Source organism: Physeter macrocephalus, chromosome 13 (assembly GCF_002837175.3).
Source record: "Physeter macrocephalus isolate SW-GA chromosome 13, ASM283717v5, whole genome shotgun sequence".
Lineage (NCBI taxonomy): Eukaryota > Metazoa > Chordata > Mammalia > Artiodactyla > Physeteridae > Physeter > Physeter macrocephalus.
Window position 1 is genome coordinate 86,243,537 of NC_041226.1, and position 23,815 is coordinate 86,267,351.

General features: G+C 54.3%; 1 protein-coding gene across 1 annotated transcript in view; it reads left to right on the forward strand.

Annotated features, from left to right (window-relative positions):
- RAPGEF1 (Rap guanine nucleotide exchange factor 1) overlaps nt 1–23,815 on the forward strand; it is a 56,323-nt gene that overhangs the window by 11,416 nt on the left and 21,092 nt on the right. The window contains exons 3-9 of the mRNA XM_055089390.1: nt 4,803–4,891; nt 5,606–5,758; nt 6,198–6,321; nt 6,709–6,892; nt 8,021–8,521; nt 13,914–14,116; nt 16,493–17,143. Coding sequence (XP_054945365.1) covers nt 4,803–4,891; nt 5,606–5,758; nt 6,198–6,321; nt 6,709–6,892; nt 8,021–8,521; nt 13,914–14,116; nt 16,493–17,143 — 1,905 coding nt within the window. The remainder of the gene's footprint in view (nt 1–4,802; nt 4,892–5,605; nt 5,759–6,197; nt 6,322–6,708; nt 6,893–8,020; nt 8,522–13,913; nt 14,117–16,492; nt 17,144–23,815) is intronic.

Consider the following 23,815-nt stretch of genomic DNA (forward strand, 5'->3'; position numbering starts at 1 on the left):
TTTTTTGGCGCCGTACGCGGGCCTCTCACTGTTGTGGCCTCTCTGTTGCGGAGCACAGGCTTCAGACGTGCAGGCTCAGCGGGCATGGCTCACAGGCCCAGCCGCTCCGCGGCATGTGGGATCCTCCCGGACCGGGGCACGAACCCGCGTCCCCTGCATCGGCAGGCGGACTCTCAACCACCGCGCCACCAGGGAAGCCCTATACTGGTTTTTACTTAACCTCATCAAGCTTCTATCTTAATTTTCTTCCTCCCACACTGAAAATCCCTGTTTTAAAAAATATCGACATTTGTTTTTGACTCGTTTGTTTTTTCACAATACAAACACAACAGTCTCAGAATAACACTAACCACCTCCATCAGTATGATTATTAGAAAGTATTAAAGATGTTTCAAAGTTATTTTTGACCTTCAGGTTATCCATCACTTTGCAGTCATTTGAAATAGTTCTTCTTGGTGTGTCTACATGGTCCATCTTATGTGGCATGTATTTGAGTATTTCCTGTGTGCAGTGGTCTGAGTATTCCACTGCTTTACAGAGGAGGAGAAGGAGAGGGAAGAAGAAAGGGGGAAGAGACGGCGGGTTATGTGTAGTAGGAAATTGCCACGTAGGAATGTTGTGGATATACTTTCATAAGTCAGAGAAATCATCATGCTTCTGTTTCAGCTTCATACGCTCAGGGTTTAGGGGTACTTTTGTTGTTAACCTTTTTTCAAAATAAGAGGGTGGCTTAAACTGAGATAAGCCCTCCCCAGCCTACTTTCTGAGCAGTTCGCTAAGTATTTTTTCTAGTAAATCTGCTAACCTGAAGAGCTGCACCGAACGTTTGCTGCTTTTTCATTCTCAAGAGGGTGTTGGGAGTAGAAGGGCGTCCTACCCAGCTAGGGGCTGTAGCAGCAGCATCTCCTTTCTGGGCCCACACGTGTTCTACTTAGCGACAAACGTCAAGAGAAGGGCTTTCAATAATCTGTCAGCTCGTTTAGGGCCTTTTTTGGGGGTGAACCCTGAAAACTTCTATTGTTCGAGTGGTAGTGTTTGGCCCCAAGTCATTATTTTGAAGACACGGGTGCCCAGTTTTAAAATTATGCCCCTCCCCCCATGCCAACCAGGCCTGGCACTGCTTCTGGGCTGGTCTCTTCAGCATCTTTCAGGGTGGAATTTGAGATCTCCTCTGGCTGCCTTGTTTTTTAGGCTGCTGTGAGCCTCCAGAAGCTGACTTGAGGAGTTACCCGCCAGGCCAGTGCACTCTGGCACCTTGTCTCCTTAGTGCTCTGTCTCCTCCTGAGCACACGTGAGAAGGAAGGCACTTCCTCTGCTCTGTCGCTGCCTCACCCCCACGTAGGATGTGGGCAGGGAGGGTCCCCTGTTGTCACCATAGAGGTCGTACCGGGGCTGGATAGCCCTGTGCCTGCATTATGCCACTTCAGTTACAGGAAACTCCCCACTGACCTGTACCCAGTGTCTTTGGTGAAGAACTTGTCTTAGGGCCACTCACCGGTAGAGGGGCTGTGTCATGGCCGTAGGCACAGGGCCCCAGGGGGATAGGGGAGAGACAGTGCCGGGTCGGGTGCGGCCTGAGCAGGAGCACAGGCCCAGGCTGCAGGGAGCACGTGACCCCGGAGGGCTTGGGCCTCTCCTTGTGCAGCCGTGTCCCCTCTGCCGGGCAGGGGCCGAGGAGACAGAGCAGATAGGACCGTTTGTTACCTGAGCGCCGAGCTGTGCTTTGACTGGATGAAGGTCGTCTAAGATGGAAGTGTCTCTGTGATCACTCTCTCAATGTGAATAAAATGAACATGGAAATAAAGTAGCGTGTATTTGGAAAGGTACTCTTCCAGGTGCCTTTGGGGTTTTGAAAACTGCTTTTCGGTGAACTGGCCGTTGTCTGGGTTACAGCTGCTGGCTCTGGACACAGTCTCCTGTGCCATCTCTCGCAGTCTTTCCTAACCTGTGCCTCTGGAGGACTGGAAAGTCTGACATCCTCTCAGAAATCTGGCTTCAGTGGGGGGAGTTGGGCTCCGGCCAGGTTACAAATGGTCGGCTCCGAAGGAGATGAGGGTGTTGGCACGGTCGCCGGGTACGTGCACATTCTGAGGGTGCCCTTCTGCCTGTGAGAGGGAAGCCAGATTGAGAGGGAAGACCTTCTGGCCGGTGTGTTTGTGTTTGGGCTGGAAGGTCGTGGCGAATATGGAAAGCTGCCCCTCCTGTGATGGTCTGGTTGGGCCTTGGGGGGAGGAGGGTAAGTGCTGAGATCTGACTTTGTCTTGGGATTCGGGTGCGCAGTTGCACACGCGTGCCTGTCGTTGCGTGGTTCTTTTGCCATCGTTCTTTAGTTGAGTTCACACAGCTGCCTCTCCAGAAAGATGGCATTCTAATTATAATTGCTCAGGAATCAATGAAGAATTAGTGGAATTCTGTCCTGCCTCAGCAGATGCAAGCGTACAGGCTCCTCCCTTTTCCTTTGCCCTGCTTGTAAAGAGAGTGAGCTGAGTGTGGCGCTTCCAAGGCACTTTGACTCCCTCTGATGCCGTGATGCTCTTCTGTGTGGCCTGGTGATGGGCTTCTTGGATGAACGGCCTTCCCCACCCTCCTCCAGGCGATGGGGTGCAGGGGGCCTGCCTCCACGCCACTTGCTCTCTCTTCGAATTACATCGTCTCTTGTCTCTCCACCTTGTCTGTAATCACCAGCTAGTTAGTTCTTCCTTAAATATTTGCGATATTATGTTTAACTCCTAGATGGTGATAACAGGAAAATGCCAACCTTCTCCTTTCTTCTTCCAGTACTTGATTCTTGGCGATCTCAACCCTCCACGTTTCTCCAGGAATAGGCATCGAAACTATTACAGAGTGGGGTGACACTGATTCTGATTATATGGAGTATGCCTTATTTTTCTTTTAATTAGTATTTCAGACGTAATACATGTGCATTGTATAGCAAAGTAAGGAAAAGCAGAGAAGCAAAAACAAGAAAATATAAGGGGTGTTTCATAGCCATATTTTTTCCTATACGTGTGTTCTTGGTTTTGTTTTGTTTCCAAAACATACTATGTATACACCAGTGTACCATCTGGGCTGTTTTTCCACTTAACATTGTATTGTCTTTCCACGCTATCGTATATTCTTGTTGTGAGTTTTTTTAATGGTAGTACAATGGTCCATTGTTTAAGTCTATCTTAATTTATGTAATCAGTACCTAGTACTGAATATTTAATTATGGACTATTGAGTAGTCTGATTTTACCTGTTACACGTAATGCTGCGGTGACCGTTCTTTGTGGCTTAATTTTTGAACACATCCGCGTCATTTTCCTTGGGCTAAATTATTATACAATGTATGCAAATACTTAAAGCTTTTTATGTATACTGACAAGTCATCTTTTAGAAAGGCTATCCAAAGCATTACTTCCATCCATCGTATTAACTCTTTGCCTTACCACACTTGTCGGGATTCCTGTGTGGGGTGTTTTGAGTTGGGAGAGGCTTTGCAGTCTGATTTGGGGGCACACTGCTGTATTACCCACCTTCTTCCATTGCTGCCTCCTCTGTAACGTTCATGCTGAAAGCCTGAACTTCTCATGTGACACAGGTAGGTCCTACCCAGGTGTGCATCAACAGGACAACGAATGAAGAAGTTGTGGGTTTATCCGTATAGTGGAATACAACTCGCAACATCAAGGAACACACTACTCATGCGCACAGAGACGTGGGTGTGTACACTGAGCAAAAGAGGATCTACGAGTAGAGATAGAGAGTGGATTAGTGGTTGTGGGTCCGGGAGGGCTGGGGAGACATGAGGAGGGACCACTGAAAGGTCCAGAGTTTGTTTTGGAAGTAATAATGGGTCCTAAAATTGATTGTGTTGATGGTTGCACAACACTGTGAACAGACTAAAAACCATTGCATTGCACACTTTAAATGGCTGAATTTTGAACAGCATAAAGCTGTTGAGAAAATTTGAACAGCATAAAGCTGTTCAGAAAAAGAAGATGGACACCAAAGAGTACATACTGTGTGGTTCCACTTATTTCAAGTTCTAAGCAGAAGTGATCCAAGAAACAGAAGTGAAAAAGTGGTTGCGGTGCGGCAGATTAACTGGAGAGGGTGGTGGGAACGTTCTGTATTTTTGAGTGATTCTTACGTGGTGTGTGCAGTCACCACAACTCATCAAACTGGGGGAAGATGCATTCTGGTTGAAAAAACCAAATAGGCCCTGATCACCTCTCTTTTTTTTTTTTTTCCTATTAAAAAAAAGTATTTTGTAAAGTCATTTTTCTGCTGGGTAATATGCCCTAAACCTTCTGTCCATCGACGAAGATTCCCACCAGTCATTTCAGGATACCAGCTGCTGCCACGCCCATGGCCAGCTCGCTCTGGGAGAGCAGCTTCCCCAAGACCAGAGGTCTGATTGTTAGCAGGCAGCGTCCTGCACACCGTATAATGGCTTCAGAGAACTAAAGGGTAGTTGTTCTTCCTCCACAAACCGACTGGCCGTTGTTCTGCCAGGAGTTTGATCTGTGTGATGAACTTAGTCATTCTGAGACAGTGGGGCTCGTCATTTCCTCCTTCCAAAAGGAAGTGCCTTTATGCACGTGAAACTTTCGATGTGCTGTTGAGGTATATTTGGAGGGTAGGGGACGTTTTGGGAAGGAAGTCAGGCAGATTACCTAAGTCAAATCATACTCGCACTTATGGTGAGTGAGGAATCTGTGGGCAGTGGAGGACAGACAGCTGAGCCACCTGGTTGGGAACGTTCACGGTGAGGAACCTTCCTCGTGTCTCACTGCTTTTCTCTTGTGTGGGGTGTAGGAGCTGGTCAGACTTACCATCGAGAAGCAGGGGCATCCGTCTCCAACAAGCCCAGTGAAACCCAGTTCCCCAGCCTGCAAACCCGACGGGTGAGTGCTGACCAGACCCTCCAGTATCTGGGGTCACGGTTGATCTACACTTGAGAAAGAAGGGGAGCCAGGTCCGGAGCCCACATCAGGCAGGCCCTGTGAGGCCCACATTCCCTTCTCAGTGAATTCTGGGTAAGAGCCTGCATTACTTTAAAGTGTGTGTAGCTCACACCCATTCTGAAGAATTGCCTGGTCTCTAGGTTAATAGCGTGACCTTTTCTAAGGATGGTGTGTGATGTCAAAACCCACCTACACTATTCTTGACCAGCTTCCTCCCATAATTAGAAAGAACTTTGAAGGGTTGGGTTTTAGGGGTTTGACTTGAGAGCATTTAACTTTATCAAGGAAGGAAACTGATGGTAATGTGGACAGTTATAAGGCCTTGCAATAATTTCTACTACAAGCCCCTAGTAAAAACATAAGACCTACACTTGGAGCATTTTAGAACATCATCTAGTCCAGAGATTCCTCTTCCAGATGAGGAAACTGAGGTGCAGAGGCAGGGGGACTTGGCCAAGCTTCTGCTGTTTGTGGGTGATCGAACCAGACTTGAAACCCCATCTCTGCCTTGGAGCCCAGGGCACAGTGTCAGCTCTGTGTCCAGGGCACCTCCGTCCCTGTCCCCCCATGACTTCCCTGCCCTGGTCACATCCTCACGCTCTCAGGACCTTCTCTGTGGCCTTCTGTAACCCCGAGTTCTCTTCAACTCTCCAGCCAGTCTGAGCTCCCCCTGACAGATCGAGAGATGGAGATTCTAAACAAGACGACCGGCCTGTCGCAGTCGGCCGAGGGGCTCCCAGATTCCACGGATGAAGAGGTCGCGCCCCCCAAACCGCCCTTACCTGGCATTCGTGTGGTTGATAATAGGTAATTTTCTGTTTTTCTAGCACCCTCCTCTATTTATGTCATAATTTCATGAATGGATGGGTAGGATGAGCCAAAAAGAAGATGGTGCCATTAGGGTCAGAGCCTGCTCTTTAGGCACCTTGGCGGTTTGACCTTCCTCCGGAGGGGCGTCTCCGGAGGACGCGAGCCTGGCCCAGTGCCCTCCCTTGCCCCGCACCCTGAGAACTCCCAACCGCTTGCCTTTTAGCCTTAGCCAAGCAAAAACTGGCACCATTTGTTACAAAAAGAAAAGCAAGGACTTTGGATACTAGTTTTTTGGCCTTGATGGGATGGGAGTTGAAAGTGTGAAAAGCAGGTGTGAAGTATCTGATAATGAAAGAACCCACCTCCCATACCCCAGTATCTGTTTAAAGCATTTTGTGGGGTGTCTGGTTTGATAGGGTTCCTTGCTCTGTTTCAGTCCTCCACCAGCATTGCCACCGAAGAAGAGACAGTCGGCTCCATCCCCCACCCGAGTGGCCGTCGTGGCCCCCATGAGTCGAGCCACCAGTGGCTCCAGTTTGCCTGTTGGAATTAATAGGCAGGTAATTAGCTCCATCTAGAAAGGCAGAGGAAGGCTTCAGGTTTGGGGATTTGGTTCCTGAAGCTGAGAGAAACCCAGTGGTCTTCAGTCCCTGGCGTTGGTCACAGGAGGAGCTCTCCCCACTGGGGTGGAAGTTCCCTCACGGGGTGGGGAGGCTGAGACCGGCCCCAGGGCCTCCCTCGCACCGAGCTCTGAGCACTTGCGGAGGCCCTCTTTCTCGGAAGGCGCAGAAGTGGTGTTTACAGCCTACAGCAAAGACGGGCCTTTCCAGCAGGTTGCTGAGCTTGCCGGTATTTCCTTCTCCGAGTAAACGTACCGGCTCCCTCCCCTGGTCTCTGCCACCATCTCCCAGGAGTGACTTGGTTTGTTTTCGTTTTTTTGCCGGGAGGATTTTGACGTGGACTGTTACGCACAGAGACGACTGTCGGGCGGCAGCCACTCATATGGCGGCGAGTCGCCCCGCCTGTCCCCCTGCAGCAGCATAGGCAAGCTCAGCAAGTCGGACGAGCAGCTGTCCTCTCTGGACAGGGACAGCGGGCAGTGCTCCCGGAACACAAGCTGTGAAACGCTAGGTGAGCTGCCGGGCGTTTCGGTCACCATTGCTGGCTCATCGTCTCTCGGTGGCTTTTTTGGGCTCAGACAGCGATGCCAGTCACTGGCTCTGTTGACCTTGGCCAAGTCACTCAAAGTCCGAGCCTCAGTTTCCTCCTCTGCAAAATGAGGATACCAGTGTCTGTCTCTGAAGGGGGTTGAAAGTTTAAATGGAGTAGCAGTGTGAAACCCCATGGGAGATACTGAAATGGTAACTGTTACTTCAGTTAGTCTGTCAGTGTGTCATTTGACTCCCTTTGCCAGAATTCAGAGCCATCTGTGCTCAGAGCCCCTGACAACTTTTGACGGAGGGCGAGGGCGCGTGAGCAGCACATGCTCACCTCGGGCGGTGGGGCCCGATGAGGGTCTGGCATGCAGTTTGGCAGGAGGCTCACAGAGCACTGAACTGTTCATGTCCCGCGAACTAGATACTTCACTTCTGAGAGTTTATCTTAAGAACATAATCAGAGATTTATGGCAAGATTTCTGTCCAAAGACATTAATCTCAGCATTATTAAGAGTAATGATGATAAACTGGAAAGAATCTACTACTCAGTGGTAGGAAATCAGGAGACTTACGATACATCCATTTGGTGGAATAATACATAGCTGTATTAAAAACCAATTATGATATAGTGATCATCAGCGGACAAAATCCAAGACCGCTTATATAGTGTTTTCTCAGAGTTTAAAAAAAAAAAAAAAAGAATCCAAGGGAAAAAAGACTTTTAAGGAAATATATCCAATGGTAAGCAGAGATTATAGTTAGATTATGGGATTGTGGGTGATTTTTATTTTCTCAATAGGGTTTTTGGGCCATCTTTTCTACAGTGGTCATGCATTTTTCTTTTTTTAAGTAAGAAACTTTTAAAAATCCAGGAAAGTACAAAGAATTGGATAGCAAACAGTCAAATTCCCATCTGGTTTTACTTTTATAAGCAGGAGAAAAATGAAGAATATAAAGTAAAGTGAGAGTCTTTGTGGATGAGACGGGAGATGTGTTTTGGTCACTCTCTAATGAGCAGCACCGGGTCAAGGAAGAAGGGTGGGGTCTTTTCTTTCCGTGGGGGTTGGTGGCTCACAGTATGTTTCTCCTGTTGTGAATGCAGATCATTACGACCCTGACTACGAATTCCTCCAGCAAGACCTCTCTAACGCAGACCAGATACCTCAGCAAGTGGCCTGTAACCTCAGCCCGTTGCCAGAGTCCTTGGGGGAGTCTGGGTCTCCATTTCTTGGCCATCCTTTCCAGTTGCCTCTGGGCAGCTGTCCCCAGCCAGAGGGGCCCTCGGCCCCAGGGCAGCAGATGGACGTGCCGCCTGCTCTTCCCGAGAAGAAGCGCAGGAGCGCGGCCTCCCAGACGGCGGACAGCTCTGGCTGCAGGGCGTCCTACGAGCGGCACCCCTCGCAGTACGACAACATCTCCGAGGAGGACCTGCAGAACCCGGCCTCGGTCCAGTCCGTCCCCTTCACGCCCTTTGCTGCTATTCTTCCCTATCAGCAAGGAGGTTCCTCAGCCTCTGTCGAATTTGTGGGTGATTTCACTGTTCCTGAGTCAACGGGTGACCCAGAAAAACCTCCTCCTCTCCCAGAGAAGAAAAACAAACACAGTAAGCTTTGGTTGGGCTGTTCTCGGGAAGCACCTTTTGTAACCTAAAATGGTGTTGTTTTGAAACAGTAGATCAGAATCAAACCAGTGGCCTTCTAATTTCATAAAAGGTAGAACCACAGGTATGTGGACACTTACAGGAGCCTTGTGTTGTCAGTACTGGGGGTCATTTTTAAAGCCTGAGAAGCTGACCTCTCCTTTTGGTCTCGACAGAACCTCAGGTCTGGTCTCCACAGAGTATTTGGCCTCTTGTAGGTGGCAGTCAGTTGACCTTCTGGCCCGAACGCGTGGTGACAAAGAGAAACAAATATCACGGCATTACATCTGGGTAAAGCAGAGCAGACATTTGAGTTAAAATAGCCCTGATCGCACCCACAGGGGTTTTCTAAGGCTCCCTGAAATGCAGGGGGGCTGTTTAGAGAGAACCCTGGTACCGCTCTGTCTTCTGTTTGCAGACACTGAAATGTCACATAACGACTTGGAATCTGAGATTGCCTGGTTGGAGTTGCTGAGGACACTTCTTGGACCAGATAATCTGATATATGATGTTATTAGGGCCCAGGGGTAGAGCTGAAATTTTGGATTTTTGTATTTCGAATATTTTCCAAGGTCCTAAGTGGAGTTCTGCAGGGGTTTGCTTTTCTGCTGGCTCCCCGACTGCTCTGTGTTGCCTGTCTCTCTGCCCCGCCCACTCCCCACGTCACCCGCACGGCTCTGCCTCATCTTCCTTGGGCAGACTGGCTGTCAGTGTTTCGATATGTGTGTGGCCACATCAGCCCACAGCCCCAGGAGTCCCTGGCCTCAGTGGAAACATCCAGCAGATGACTTCTGTGACCTGGAAGTTGAGTATCCATTCCAAATGCCCAAGTGAGAGCGTCTGATTGGCCCTGCCGAGAGCGGCCCGTTCTCAGAAGGGGAGACCTGGCCTTAGTTACCACACTGGGTGTCGCCCCGCTTGTATAATGGCCTCGGTGGTGTGGTCCCCCAGCTGGAGGGAGAGCTGGCTCTGTAGGGCTAATGATGTCCTTCCCATCTGTCATGTAAGTTCACTCACTAGAAACCAGGCCGCTAGTAGAGGGAGCTGCAAACAGCAGCGCCAGGAACGTCTCCTTCTGTGCTTCTGTCTGCACGCACAGGTATCTAAAGAGCCGTGGGCCTCTCCCCTCCACCCACCTGGCCTTGACTTGAGCAGCGTGCCCTTGAGCGATCGCACCCTTTCCTGTCCTTTCCTAGGAATCTTCTGGACCCAGACCAAGAGCAGGCTTGCATCTGTGCAAACCACAGCAGATTTGTGGTGCCGCCTGGCTGGGGAGCCAGGAGCCTTGCCCTCTGAGCTCTTAGACCAGGTGTGGGCAGCCGGCTTCAGGCAGAGAAGAAAAGGAAAGGGGGAGGCGTCCATTGTTGCCTTTTGAATAGCCTCAAGTCTCCTGTGGCTGAAAATATTTCCTATTAATTTAGGCATCCATTTCTAGGCTCTGTGTCATCCGTCAATGTCTGTGGCTCTTGTGCCTGCAAACCTTTAAAATCTCCTGAGCGCCTCCAGTGTGGCACCCTGGCCTGAAGCTTGACATGCTCTGATATACTCTGTCGTGTTCGTCCTTACCAGCCTCCTGGCTGGCCGGGTGTCATTAGCCCCCTTTTTATAGCTGAAGAAACTGGAGCTCAGAGGAACTGAGCCTCTGCCCAAGATCAGATCAGCAAGGAAGTGGGTGGCAGATGTGGGCTTCTGAGCAGTGTTTTCCTAGCTCAGCTCACTGCCTCCCAGGCTGAGGAGGAAGGCCTCCCCCCACTTCCCTGAGCCCTGTGCCAGCTTACAGTAGTAACCCCTGCGCAGCCGGTGGTCTTCTCGGTGCCCTGTGAAAGGACCCCTGACTTGAGGCTCCCTGAGGCTTAGTCCTAGTCTCAAGTCTGCTCTTCGCTTCCCGAGGTGACCCTTGAAGAGTTCCAATCTGCAGCCCCGTGGAAGACTCCTCACAGAGTTGCTTTGAAGGAAAGGAGGAGATAATCATCATCTTTATACTTGGCCAACGCTGGACAAAGTTGGTGCGCACGCAGCCTCGGTGTCAGAGAGCATCCCCGTCCTCTGGGTTGCTCTGAGGGTCCCCGGCCCTGTGAGCCCCTTGTGCCAGACAAGCTTCCTCATCACCGTCTGCCCGTAGCCCCAGGTGCCCACTGGGCCTTCCCAGTGATGCCAGTGGCTGTAGTCTCTGGGCCCTTGTGCTGGGCTGCCTTTGAAATGGATTGGTCCTCCTTGTTTCTAGAAGGTGGTGACCATCGCTGCTGCTTCTCTGTGCTTGGTTAGCAGTTCTCTACAAGGACTTCAACATCAAGGAGTTCGTGGAGCTCCTGAAAAGATCGCAGCCTTACTGAAGCTTTCCATTTTGGTCAGACAGAGGTGGTTGCATTCAGGCTCCTTGGGGAGAAATTCGTGGGCATTTGGGGTCGTCTTCATGGTTTGCATCTTCCCCTGGAACCCAGTGGTGTTGCTTATGCGGTGTTAGAGAAAAGGCGACGTGGGGTTCCAGGGGGACTGCGAGCCGCGCTTCTCCTTGAGAAGCACTGATTTTATGGGGGAAAAACCACCTTTGACAGCCAGGCTCCACTCTGTGCTTTTTGGAGGAAACCACCTTTGACAGCCAGGCTCCACTCTGTGCTTTTTGGGGCTGAGATGTTCTTACTCCTTTAGATAAAGAAGGTAACTTTGAACCCCTCTTTCAGTGAAGGGTGCTAGAAAGACGTATTTGGAGAAAGGCATTTCCTGTCTACCTTGACCCCCAGTGAGGTGCAGAGAAGAGAAAGACCATCTCCCTGCCTTCATTGCTGCCTTCCCCAGCAACGTGTCTCTGTCCTTTCATCTCTGACTGGTTTAGGTCTCCAGTTAAGCCCAACTTTCTGGTTATTTGAAAATACAGAGTCAAGCCCTGCAAACTTGTCGTTGCCATGGTTTCTCAGTATCTGAACTTCGGCTTCACCTAGCAGGCGCTCGCATCCCTTCACCTCCCTCTTAGTTCGTGCACGGTAACTCTGTAAATAAGTTAGTACTTATTTCTGACACAGGTATTGAGGGGCGCAACGGTGCCTTTCCCCCCAAACACGCGTCTGTATAGAGGATGCCCTACCACCCAGGAACTTCCTCCGCTACCTAGAGAAGGGGAAGGGCGGAGCAGTTCGGGCCTGCCTTGACCTCGACTCTGCGACAGGGAGTGTAAAGTGCGAGATCCCGTCCACACGGGTAGATTGGGGTTGGAGAAATTCTGCTCCAGTCCAGCCCTCACAGCTACAGACGCCAGATGACGGCTCTGTCAGGTCCAGACTGTCACTTCTCCCAGAACCCTCTGGAGTCTTCAGAAAGGCCTGGCTCGGAAGATGGGGCTTGGGTCACTAACCACCAAAAGTCAGAAATAAAGTTACGCTGATGCCCTCACGTGAGGGCTGAGGGCGTCGCACCTGCCGCGGAGCCGCTGTCTGCGGCCGAGGGCTCCGTCGGTGGCGCCACACTGCCGGTGAGGGAGCCTGCCCGCCGTGCGGGCCCCGCAGGTGCAGGCAGCTCCGCCGTGAGGCCGCGGCTCCGCGACAGATGGCCGCGGGGGCAAGGGTTAGGGCTGCTTTTTTTTTTTTTTTTAAACATCTTTATTGGAGTATAATTGCTTTACGATGGTGTTTTAGTTGCTGCTTTATAACAAAGTGAATCAGCTATACATGTATCCCCATATCCCCTCCTCCTTGCGTCTCCCTCCCGCCCTCCCTATCCCACCCCTCTAGGTGGTCACAAAGCACCGGGGCTAGGGCTTCTTAAAGGGCTTTTAGAGAGGAGAGGATCCTTATGTTTCAATGTGAGCACTTCTTTTCTCACTGTTCGCCCCTCTGTACAGAGGATGTTCCATACAACCTCTGGGCTTGGAGGGGGAGAACGGAGCTTAGTGACTGTTATTTCTCGCCTACCCAGCGGGTGCTCCGCAAGACCCGCCCCCCGGGCTGCAGCCTGGTTCAGCAAGTCACTGAGCAGGGACAGATGCTGGGGGGACATGCGTTCTCTTCATTCATTCATTCTGTAAATTATGTGTGGACGCCTACTGTGTGTTAGGCACCGGTGATACAGCAGCGGACAGGACAGACAAGGTCCCTGCCCTCCTGCAGCTTCAGCTCTTGAGTGAGAGGCAGTAAGTCCTGTTGCACCTGCTTTGGAGATTCTTCCTGAACCAAACCACTCTCATCCCCCCGACGCCCATCGCGGCCTTTCACCTGAGCAAGCACAGCTGCCCAGAACCGTCTTCCCAAGACGAAGCAGGTCCGGGCACACCCCGGGGGCGGGTGGGGGGGGCCCTTCTGTGGGGTTCCCGCCAACTCAGCCTCAAGCCCACTTCCTTGCCCCGTTCACGCAGCCACGTGCAACCTCCTGGGTCATCCGTCTCCCCTCACCAGCTGTGCTCTGCCCAGCGGACCCTCGTCCTGGCTGTGGGCCTCTGCCTGGCCGGGAAGACTCTTCCACCCGTCCTCACCCTTATTCTAGAGAAGCACCCCCATCGCCACCCCATTTCACTGTCCTCCATGGGCCACGCAGACCCCACCTCGGCCTGTTTTCTGTCCTCCTGGGGAGGGTGTGAGCGCCACGCAGGCGAAGGATTCGCTTTGCCGGCCCCTGTGTAGTCCCAGCACCTGGGTCAGTGCCTAACACATAGTAGGTGCTCAGAAAAATCAGACGAATGAAAAAAGCCCAGCTAGCTCGTGACACGCAGTGGGAAGGCCTCTGCGGGAAGGGAACGTGGGTCCGAGGAGGGGCTGCTGGGGCAGGGCCGGGGGTGAGAGACCTCCATGGAAGTCAGGGAACCTGAGCCCGAGGCCCAAAGGAGGGAAAGAGTCGGGCCTGGCAGCATAGCAGCAGGGTTGCGGGAAGAGCAGCCGGAACAGCGCTGCGGAAAGCCCCGAGCGTGGTCCGGGAACTGAGAGAGCCAGAGGAGCGGGCAGCGTGCACTGGGGCGCCTGCCGTGCGCTGAGCCCCGCGCACAGGCCACGGCCACGGCCCTGGAGAGGCTGGAAAGCCCCGAGGGCTTCTCAGCAAGGAGTGGAGTGCCCCCTACGCCTTTCTAAAAACAGACTCTTCCCTAGAGCGGTTCTCGGTTCCCAGGGACGTTGAGCGGAAAGTACAGGGAGTTCCCGTAGATCCTCGCCCTCCCTCGCCGCACACACGGCTCCCCCCGTCACCACCTCCACCGTGACCCCGCGTGACACGCCGTGGTCGCCGAGTCAGGGTTCACATCGCCTTGACACGGGTGTCCGCGTGGTAGTGTCGTACAGGGTGGGCTCTCCGGGCCTCACCCTGGCCGCGGTGAGGGGGGCAGGGTGGGGGATCTGTACTCGGCGGCCTCCAGCGCAGTGCCCCTCTGTGTCCGCAGTGCTGGCCTACATGCAGCTGCTCGAGGACTACTCGGAGCCGCAGCCCTCCATGTTCTACCAGACGCCGCAGAAGGAGCACATCTACCAGCAGAAGAACAAGCTCCTCATGGAGGTGTACGGCTTCAGCGACTCTTTCAGCGCCGGCGATGCCCCGCAGGAGCTCGCGCCCCCCCCCGCCCTGCCCCCCAAGCAGCGGCAGCTGGTAAGCGGCCCCTCCCGGGTGTCCCTCGCCGCTCCACCCCCAAGCGACCAGTCTCTCATCCAGACAGGTCTCTAGGAACTGGGATGGTCCTGGGGCAGGTTTCGGCGCCTCTCCTTCCGGGCCAGGGCTCTGGGCCGTGCTCTCGTGCCCTTGCTACGGCCTGTCTCCTGCTGCACCATCTCCCCACCCTGGGGGGTGGCGCCTTTCTTTTCCAGAACAGCCCCTGCAGCTGGGGCTGGCTTGTACTCAGAATGTTTGCTTTCTCTGTTGACGGTCCTTTTTTCTCTCTTCTTTGGCTCCAATATAGACCTCCCAGAAAGGAGGGACTCAATCAGAGCACAGGGCACGGTCTGTGTAGGGCCATCTGTGGACTTGATTTACATAATGGGCCTCACTGCGCAGTGATTTAACCCCCGCCCTGGCCGGGCATGGCCCAGTGAGAACCAGCTCTACTGAAGCAGGATGGCTTTGCACAGAGCCGCTTTGTGTTTCAGGCATGGCGCACCGTCCCTCCTTGAAAAACCCCTCCTGTGTAAGGACTCCGTGTAGGTAGCACAGAGGCAGGCTGTCCAGCCGTGGGCAGGCTGTGAGGCTCTGGGACCAGACGAGGGGCACGGCGGGTGCACCTCTCAACCCTTTTCTCTTTGCCACCAGTTTACTAACCGAGTGGGCTCTGGTCAGGGTGTGGAATCCAAGTGTCCCATCCAGCCATGTTCTCCAGGAGAGGAGACCCGACTTTATCATATCGGAGCTGCATGTGCTGTCTTGCTCTTACGCTGGTCAGTCTGGTAGTGATTTAACCAGCGAGGGGCCCAGCGTGGCTGGCCAGGCCGCCTTTTATCCATTGCGAGAGGACGTGAGGTGCTGCCCCGACTTTTCTGGGAGGCAGCTGCCGACCTGCGACAAAGGCCCCTGGGTGACTCCTCGAAACTGTCTGGGCCTCGGCAGTGCTGTGATTGGGCCTCGAGCACGCCTGGCCCCAGGCGTCCCCGAGCCTTCCTACACTCAGCGGGCTCTGGGGCTGGCCCCGCAGAGCCGCAGCCAGCCTCTTGGGGGACAGCCTGGTCTAGTAGAGGAGAGGCCAGGCTCGGGCTGGGAGCCGTGGGTCGCAGTTCTGCCACCGGCTAGCTGTGTCTCAGCAGTTGTGCTCAGGTCTCAGCTTTTCACCTCTCCTGCTCACCCCACAGACATCTGAACATGCCCGGATATGAACAAAAATTGAAAACTGATTCTAGGATTTCAAGAAGGAATTGTCACCACAGAAGTATAAATGCCTGCCCCCCAGACCTCTGACCTAAAATGTTTGGTTGGACAGCTGGGCCAGTTAGGTTGAAATGTGAAGTTTCCTCATCGCCTCCTGCCGGAGTGCATGCGTGCCTGTCGGCCGGCCTTGGGCATCTTCTCCATACCGTGTAGCCCGTAGGCGTCGGAGCACGGGGGAGAGATCCCTAAGGAGCGCACGCGAGTCCCAGCCCGCGTGAGAGAGCTGTCAGACGGCCTCACCTGTGGCAGGGCGGCGGTGAGGGCCGCTCTGGGGAGACCCCTGCCAGGGGGCCCGGGAGGTGGGCCGACACCCTGTCGGACACCGCCCTGTGTGAGCACCGGGGCTTTCGCGTGGCGTCGCTCCACCCTCCCCATGGCCCCTGGCACGCCCATTTTAAGTAAACTGAGGCTGAGGGAGCTGGAGAGACTGACTCAAAGCCCACTGCCAGAAGTGGAAGATTTGGGAGCCACACCCAGCTCTGACTGAAGCCCGGACACACATAGGCCGTGCCCTGTGCCGGCAGCGTGGCATCCCTTCTCCAGTGCAGACGCAAGAAGTGTGACCCCATTTTTCCAGACAGAAGTGAGAGTGCTGGTCACACCTGCTGGCCCGCGTGCACCAAGGGAGGCTGGTTCTAAGTGCTTTCCACGCATACTGCCCCGCTCCATGTCCCCCACATCCTACGGATGACAGCCTGGGGCACAGAGAGCTTTGAGTAATGCCCGGGGCCAGGCAGGTCACGAGTGGCGGGGCTCAGGTTAAACCCAGGCAGCCTGGCTCCCGCTCTGCATTCTGCCGGAGCACAGCCACCCCACAGAGGGGGGTCTGGGGCCCGAAGTAAGCGGAAGAGCAGGGACTCACCCAGGTCTGCGTGGCTCCTCCCACCTTGCTGCCACTTCCAGCGGACCCAGAATTGAAGAGGGCGCCCGCTCGCCCAGGTCGCCTCTGGCAGGCATCCTTAACCCCTGAGCTGGGCCGGGAAGCCATCCCTCTCCAGAGTGTCCCAGCAGAGTCGGGGAGCAGCCTGTTTCGCCTCTATGCGTACATGCCTGACTGTTTCTCTGCTTTTCTCCCTCCTTCCCTGTCTTCTCCCTCCTTCCTCTGTCCGGCAGGCCTCCTATGCTGCTGCTTCCTTCTCCTCTGTCTCCTACTGTGTCCAGCAGACTAAAGTGGCCTTCACTCCCGAGGACGGCAGTGCCGCTCCGGGCATCAGTGTGTCCGTCTCTCACTCCTTTCTCAGCCGGCACGGCAACTTACCTGTGCCCTCGGTGAGTCGCTCCCTGCCGCTCGCCACTGGGAAGCTGGTGAGCTGGTCTCGCCCTTGTCGCTCCTGCCTCCGACGTGTGTGCTGCTGCCCACCGCCGGCTCTCTCGCTCCGCAGGCCCCGCCCCCGGCGGGACAGGGCGCGCGTGGCTGGCTGGCCGCGGCCCGAAGGACCGCGCGAGCGGGTGGGGTGGGGAGCGTGGGCGGCCACCTGGGAGCGTCACCACCCAGCCAGAAGCCGGCAGGGATGTTTTGGCCTTCTTATTCCATTCTCACACCGGGCCTTGGGTCAGCCCTGTAGCGTTCTGCGTTTCAAAAGGAACAGTCCGCCACGTAGGAAGCAAAGCCCTGGAGAGCAGGTGATACCCGGCATGACGGAGTTTGAGTTTGAGAGCTGTATCAGTTGGCTTTTGCTAACTTGCTCCGTAACCCAACACCCCAAAACCTTGTGGCTTAAAACAACGGTAACTGTCTGTCATTGCCTAGGACACAGCTTAGTAGTGCGGCTGTGCTGACCCAGTTAATCTGTTCCAGTGAAACTCTGGATGTCAGGGGAAAGCACTTGGCAAGGGGGCACATTTGGGCTCCACTTAAAATCGGTTTGTCCTCCCCAGGCCTCAGTTTCTGTCCTTTTCCTTACCTCTTATGATAGTTCGTGAATGGGAGGATTAAGTAAAATCATAGGAGACTTCCGGGCACGTAGTAAGCTTAGAAAGTTTACCACTATTGCTCTTGCTCTTAGAGTTCTTGGATTCTGGTCTTGGCTCTGCTCTAATTCTGTACAGGAGAGCTTGGGCAAGTGGCTTAACCTGCTTGCACTTCCCTTTCCCTCTGTGAATGACGAGGTTGACCTGGTGACTTTTGGAGACCTCTCCAAGCTTGGGTTCCCAGTGTGGTCTTGCCTGGTTTCCGTATTTGGGAGCCATCCAGCGCCCAGTTTCAGCTGGGCCTGCCCGTTGTGAGGCCCTTGGGACACAGTCCTCCCTTCAGTGCTAGGGCCTAGCTTTTTAGAGCCCGCACCAACCATACGTGCTGTAGAAAGGCTAAACACCACCCGCCCCCACCCTCCACCCGCCCCAGCCCCGCCCTGGTGCACAGACGCCCTCTGTTTCCTCAGCATGCATCTCTGGCAAGCTCCTTTCACAGATCTTGCAAAACTTGGCCTGTAGACAATCCCAGCTCTTGACAGTTTTTCCCCCTCTGTGAACAGAAAGTAAGTGTGAGTTTTCCTAAGAGTGTCTACAATATCCCTTTTGAGTAGTTGGGGGTAGAAGACTGTCAGTGCATTGGGACTGTTTACTACAGAATTAAAGAAAATTTGAGGGCATTTTAATTAAGTTTGGGTATGAGTACATCATGGTTTTTACCCCTGGCACGTAGGGGAGTCTTACGGCATCTTGCAGCAGAAATGTTGTGTTCTCAGCGGCAGCTCCCCAAAGGAGCCTGAGGGGCGTGAGCTAAGAAAGGTGCTTTATTTCACTTAAAGGAAAGTCCCTCCAGGCCTCAAGAGCTGTTAGTAAGGGCCTAAATGCATGCAACACTTGACATTTGAAATGCTGAAACCCCGGAGACATGATTTAGGGTAATACCAGCGTATTCTTCGTATCGTCTCTGCTACGTTCTAAGATGAGCCCCAGACAGAGGGCTTTGACGTGCTCTCAGAGCAGCCCTTTATTCCCGAATGTCCCTGGGCCTGTGTCGTCAGTCCAGCGTGGAATTCCCAAGGGCTGCCTCATAGGAATACAGCAGGTGCCAAATCTGAAGACACCTCACACAGTTCTTGGTCCAGTGACCCGTTACTTCTGCCATGTCACAGGCAGATTGAAAACCTTGCCAAGGTTTTCAATGCAGTAAACCTGCATTGATCAATGTAAAATGAAGTAGGTGCTGGAAGAGCATTCTTGTTCACTCTTCCCAGGATCCCAGGATAAGTTTAATTCAGTAAGCACGGAGCCTCTCCTAGTGCGGGTCAGGCAGCAAGAAGGATCCAGAGCGAGTAGGATGGCCCCATCATCCTTGAGAAGCCCTTGCAATTGAGTAGGCAGAATAAGTTGAGCATAAAAGAGACTCCGGCCCGGGCAGAGCGTGAGTAACCGCGTGAGAGTCGCAGATGGTCTGTGGGGCCAGGACAGTGTCAGGCAGCGCTTCGTGGGGAAGGGGCGCTGGAGTTGTAGTGGGAAGGACAGTTAGGACTTCAGGGAGATAAAGGTCAGGGAAGTCTAGTCAAAGGTGTTCCACACCGAGGGCCCTGTCTGAAGCTGAGGCCGGGAAGGCCTGGCATACATTCTGGAAGGTTGTCTCAAGTATAAGCACGCAGGACTGAGGTCCTGGGTGAGTGTGCTGGAGGGTAGTGACAGCAGCCAGCCCTTGCACGTGTTCTGCCCCTTAGCCCAGACCAGCTGCTCCCCGAGCTGCTTCCTTCTGGGTGCGGCCCTCTGGGGCTCAGGCCCGGTCTTGAGCTCTTTCCCCACTTGTCCACCAGACGCGTTCCTGCTCCTGTTCCTGCCTGGCGCCCACCCTCCTCTTCGCGGTCTCTGGCTGGGTCTGCTTAGCCCCCGGTCCACAGGCTCCCTGTCCTTCCCGCCACGCGCCGTGATCCTAGGAGACGCGCAGCCGGACTGGTGTGTGATGTCCAGGGTATTAAGACCAGTTTGATAGGAGAAGGTGTTCAGGGAAACGATGAGTGACCTTGAGGCCAGAATGATGTGGAGAGCTAGGTGCAGCCTCCCCCGGGCTGGGAGGCCGACGCCCTCGTTCCTGTTCTGATTCTGCTGGGCCTTGTAATGGGCCTGCCCCCTTGGTGACACTGGTAAGGGTTTGAGTGACGGGCCCTCCTAGAAACAGCTCTCAGACGTGGTGCTGGCGTCTGCTCCTGTCCCTGGATTCTCTTCCACCACTTGTACCCCCTGGGCTGCCTGCCCTGTTCTCACTGCGGCCCAGCCCGTGCTGGCTGCCCGCCTTCCACCTCCACCCGCTTCTCGTCCCTCCAGCACCAGCCCTCCCCGCCCCCCCCGAAGTCCCACGTGCCGTTTCCTCCTCATCTCCCTCCTCTAGCTTACGTTTTCTGTCATTCTGAACCCTAGTGGTGCCAATCTTGAAAGTTTGGGGTTGGGTCCATATTCACCTTACCCTTGACCAAGGTGTTACTGAGGGTCTGTCAGTAACCGTTGGGGTTGCCAGTGCCCTCCAGGTATTGCCACGGCGACGTTAGAAAAATCACTTTCCGCCGTCTCCTGAACTATTTTCTGGTACATCCTTTCTTTGCCAACTGATATTTACTAACACCAAGAGATCTGTCTGGATGCTGGGAATCTGTTGAAATACTTTCTTTACCGTCTTGGCTTGCGAAATGATTCTGGAGAAGTAAAACTGCTGGAAGACCCAGGTTTTAAGAAGAACTTCAGAAATACCCATAATAACTGTTTTTAAAAATCTTTCGGGTAACAAAGTCGGGGGTGTGTCATGTTGAGGACTTCAGTTTAGGGGGGGATGTGGGGGGGGTGCCGCTGACAGTGACTCTGAGGGCTGGGCGCGGGCTCTTGTGCCACAGCACACGTGCCCTTCGGGGCCCAGCCGGGGGAGACTCGCTCTGTCCGGCCCCCTCCTCGACCTCCCGCCACAGGCATCCCGGAGACGGGGCACTCTGACAGGTCTGGAGGCCAGACGGGGAAGGGGGAGGAGGCAGGAAAGAAGAGACGACCGAGCCGGGTGAGAAAGGGATTGTGGGCCGGAGTCACGAGGGGGCCGGCCGCTCAGCGCAGCGCAGCACAGCACAGCGTGTGCCCTCCTGCTGGGAAAAATGTGTGCCTGCCTCCCGTGCCTGCCTCTTGTTTCTTCCTGATGCCACCTTCTCCTTACGGCTTCCTGCCCTGCTTAGAGAGAACTCACTCTGAGAGAAGAGGGCGCGTCCGTGGGCAGCACTGGGGCCCAGGGACGGGCAGGTGTGTCTCCGAGCTGACCTCTCATGGGGGGCATTGTTCCGTCGGCCTGCCCGACCCTGCGGGCTTCCCTGGAGAGCAGCCCCGGCGCCATCAGCATCGGGCAAGCCAGGGCCGTGCTGCCGCCCGCCAGGGAGTCTCTGCGGGCCCCTCTGCGGCCTGCTGCGGCCCAGGCAACGCAGGGGCCACTCAGGTGCCCGGAAGCCGTGGACTCTCAGGCTCTGCCCCATTCTTGGGGGCCTCACCACAGAGCGTAGTGGGCAGGTGCCGGCGTCTCATCGCTAGACTCCGGACCCCCTGGGATTAGGGATCCACCCCGACACCCACACGCCTGCCGCGCCCTCGGCCCCCCATCCTGGTGATTTCTGTGCGTGTTCCCCCCGTCCACTGAGTTGCCCAGGCGAGAACTGAGCTCATCGTGTCCCCCCAGCCCCACATATGCACCTCGTTTTCACGGGACACGTGCACGCCCAGTCGCCAAGCCCTGTGGCCCGGCCCGGCGCCCACCCCACGCTGGTCCTTCTCTCCACCCCATCGCCGCCCCCGGTGTGGCCACCGTGGCCTCCTTTCCAGCCTTGCCGCCGCAGCCGGCCGCCCTCCTTCCCCGCAAAGCAGCACAGGCAGACCGAAGTGTCGCCCCGTCCCTGCAGGGCCAGGCCGCCCACCTGTCCCGGGCCCCGCCTTCCCTCCGCTTTCTCCTGCCCCGGCTCCTCACCACTGCCTGCCCCCCCCCCCCCCCCGGGCTTCTCTCCTCTGCCCCGGCCCTTTCCCACTTGCCCCAGTCCCTTCCCCACCAGGCTTTCTCCTAACTTGCTGCATGGACCTGAGCATACCACCCCGGCTCCGCTTCCTCCTCTGTCACTGGGGGCGTGAAGTCGTCACGAGGATTAAAGGGAAAACACGCATCAAGAGCGTGTGGTGCAAGATGCACACGGCGTTCAGTAGAACGGGAGGGCTTACCGCGGTGTATCGCGCGTTGGGTGGTTTCTCTTTCTTCGGCGGTGCTCAGGCTCTTTTTCTCTGCGAGTAGGGACTGGGCTTTTTATGCTCTTGCACCTTCTACCTGGGTCAGGGCCCAGCAGCAAGGCGCAGGTGCTCTGTGACGCTGACGTGACTGGGAGCGGTGACAGGGAGGCGCCTAGCTCTCCCCCACCCGACCATGCCGGCTGTCTCTCCCTGCTTCCGAGTATTTCATCAGAACAGCCTGAGTGGACTCATCACGGGAGAGCCTCTCCGTTCCCATGAATCAGAGGCACTGATCCCAGGCTGTGGCCGAGAACCCTCTTTCTTCCTCTTTTTCCTTCTCTGCTGACCCAGGAGGCGCTGGCTGCTGGCTCTCTGGCCGGAGAGGTCCACAGGCACTTCTTGTCTGCTGGGCCCTTGAAGTATGATTTGGCTTCTCCAGGAAGTTCACCCTGTGCTTTTCCACCCTTCCTCAACGACCCGGGGTGCTTGTGTGGCCATCGCTTCCCTGAAGTGTGACGCCCGAGCTTACTGCCCCTCCGAGCCTAGACACGGCCTTGAGGCAGGAGGCACAGGCAGCCAAGTACCCGCCGGGTTTCTGCTGCCCGCAGGGGAGCGGTAGAAGCCCGGCTCTGTGCCGAGCCCCCGCCCTGGAGGAGATGGTCACCGCCTGAGTCCAGGAGTGAGCCTGGCGCACCTGCCGTGGACAGCAAGGGCCAAGCGAGGAGGCGGGACTGGTCGTAGCCCAGAAGCAGGACCGGGGCTTGGGGATCCTCGCCCCAGGGGCTCGCAGCAGCAGCCGCTCCACCCAGCTGTTTCTGCCCCCCCTTCTGAAGACTCCCTGACTCTCTGTTGTGGTGCTCACGGCATTGTGGATGGTCAGCCGTCCACAGGCTGCTTCACACCCAGGAACTTCCCTGCAGCCCCTCACTGCACGTGTACATCTGACTCAGTCCGTGACAGTCGACGGGTCAGGTACCAAAAGGAGCCCCTGGTCCTCGTGACGGTCCTGTGTGATGTGAACCCTAAGGGTGCTGTTCCTACATTGACAGTTGCCTCTACATTCACGTTTTCAAGCTGCTTGTCGACTTGTCAAGGGCCCTTCCTTCCTGCTCTGTGATGGAATGTTTACCCCTGTTCTGGAGATGGAGACACCAGAATAGAGAAACTGAACCATTTGATCAGAGTTTTTAAGTCAGAGCTAAGATTAGAATCCAGATCCCCATCCTGTGAAATACAGCGTCAAGTTGACATTTATGAATTGCTTAATGGCCAGTAAGCATTGAGACCCGATGAGGCTCAGTAGAAAGAAAAGCCCATGCACGGCTGGGCGTTGAGAGGCGTGCTTTTGTCCTTTGTGTTCTGACACAGAGTGTAGCTACAGGCTCTAAATAGTGCTAAAGATAAGTATAAATTAGAGCCCTTGTCGTGCTGTTTAAATCCAAACTGAGTAAAAAATAGTTGGGTCAGATTTCTAGAACTAAGATCAGATCATTTTTGAATCTATACTAAATTTTCTTATGAAGAGTTGATGTTATTAAGGTTAATATTTAATGAATATACAGAGCATCCTAAAACGTATTGGAGGTTCTTACAAGAATATAGTTAGCCACGAAACCATGGGCCATAAACGTAGTGTTTTCAAGGAAGATCTTGTGATTCAGCTTGCAAAAATACGGAACATGAGAAGAAACATAGTAAATTTCTACTTACATCTGTCCTAAAATTCTCCTGAGCAAAACATTTTCGTTCTCTTACATCCTTTGTTATAAAATTACAGATTAGAATTTTGAAATGAGTTTTAAAAATGGACTCCACCAAGAAGTTTATTCAAAAAGAGAGAAGGTATTTTTTGAATCCAGCATGATGCTGATGTTGCCTTTCTTGGGTGAGCTGAGCGCTGTCTCATTGTTCACATGATGGGACCAACAACAGTGTCTGTCCTCGCCTTGAGCAGAGAAATCGCAAGTGCAAAAGCTTGCGGCATTGGCCTCAGAATCTGCCTCTTGGCTTCGGAAACTCATCTTTGGACATTATCTCACATGTAGTTGTTATAAATTAACAGAGGCGCATCAAAGAGGGAAGTTCCCTCTGGACCTAGGACAGACCCGAAGGATGGCTTTCGTAAACACGTAATTAACTGGGACCAGGAAGGAGAGAGGAGACGAGCAGTCTTCCAGCCAGTTTGCCATGTGGAGTGACAAGGACCGTTATCAAGAATCCTTCCTGGGCTTCCCTGGTGGCGCAGTGGTTGAGAGTCCGCCTGCCGAT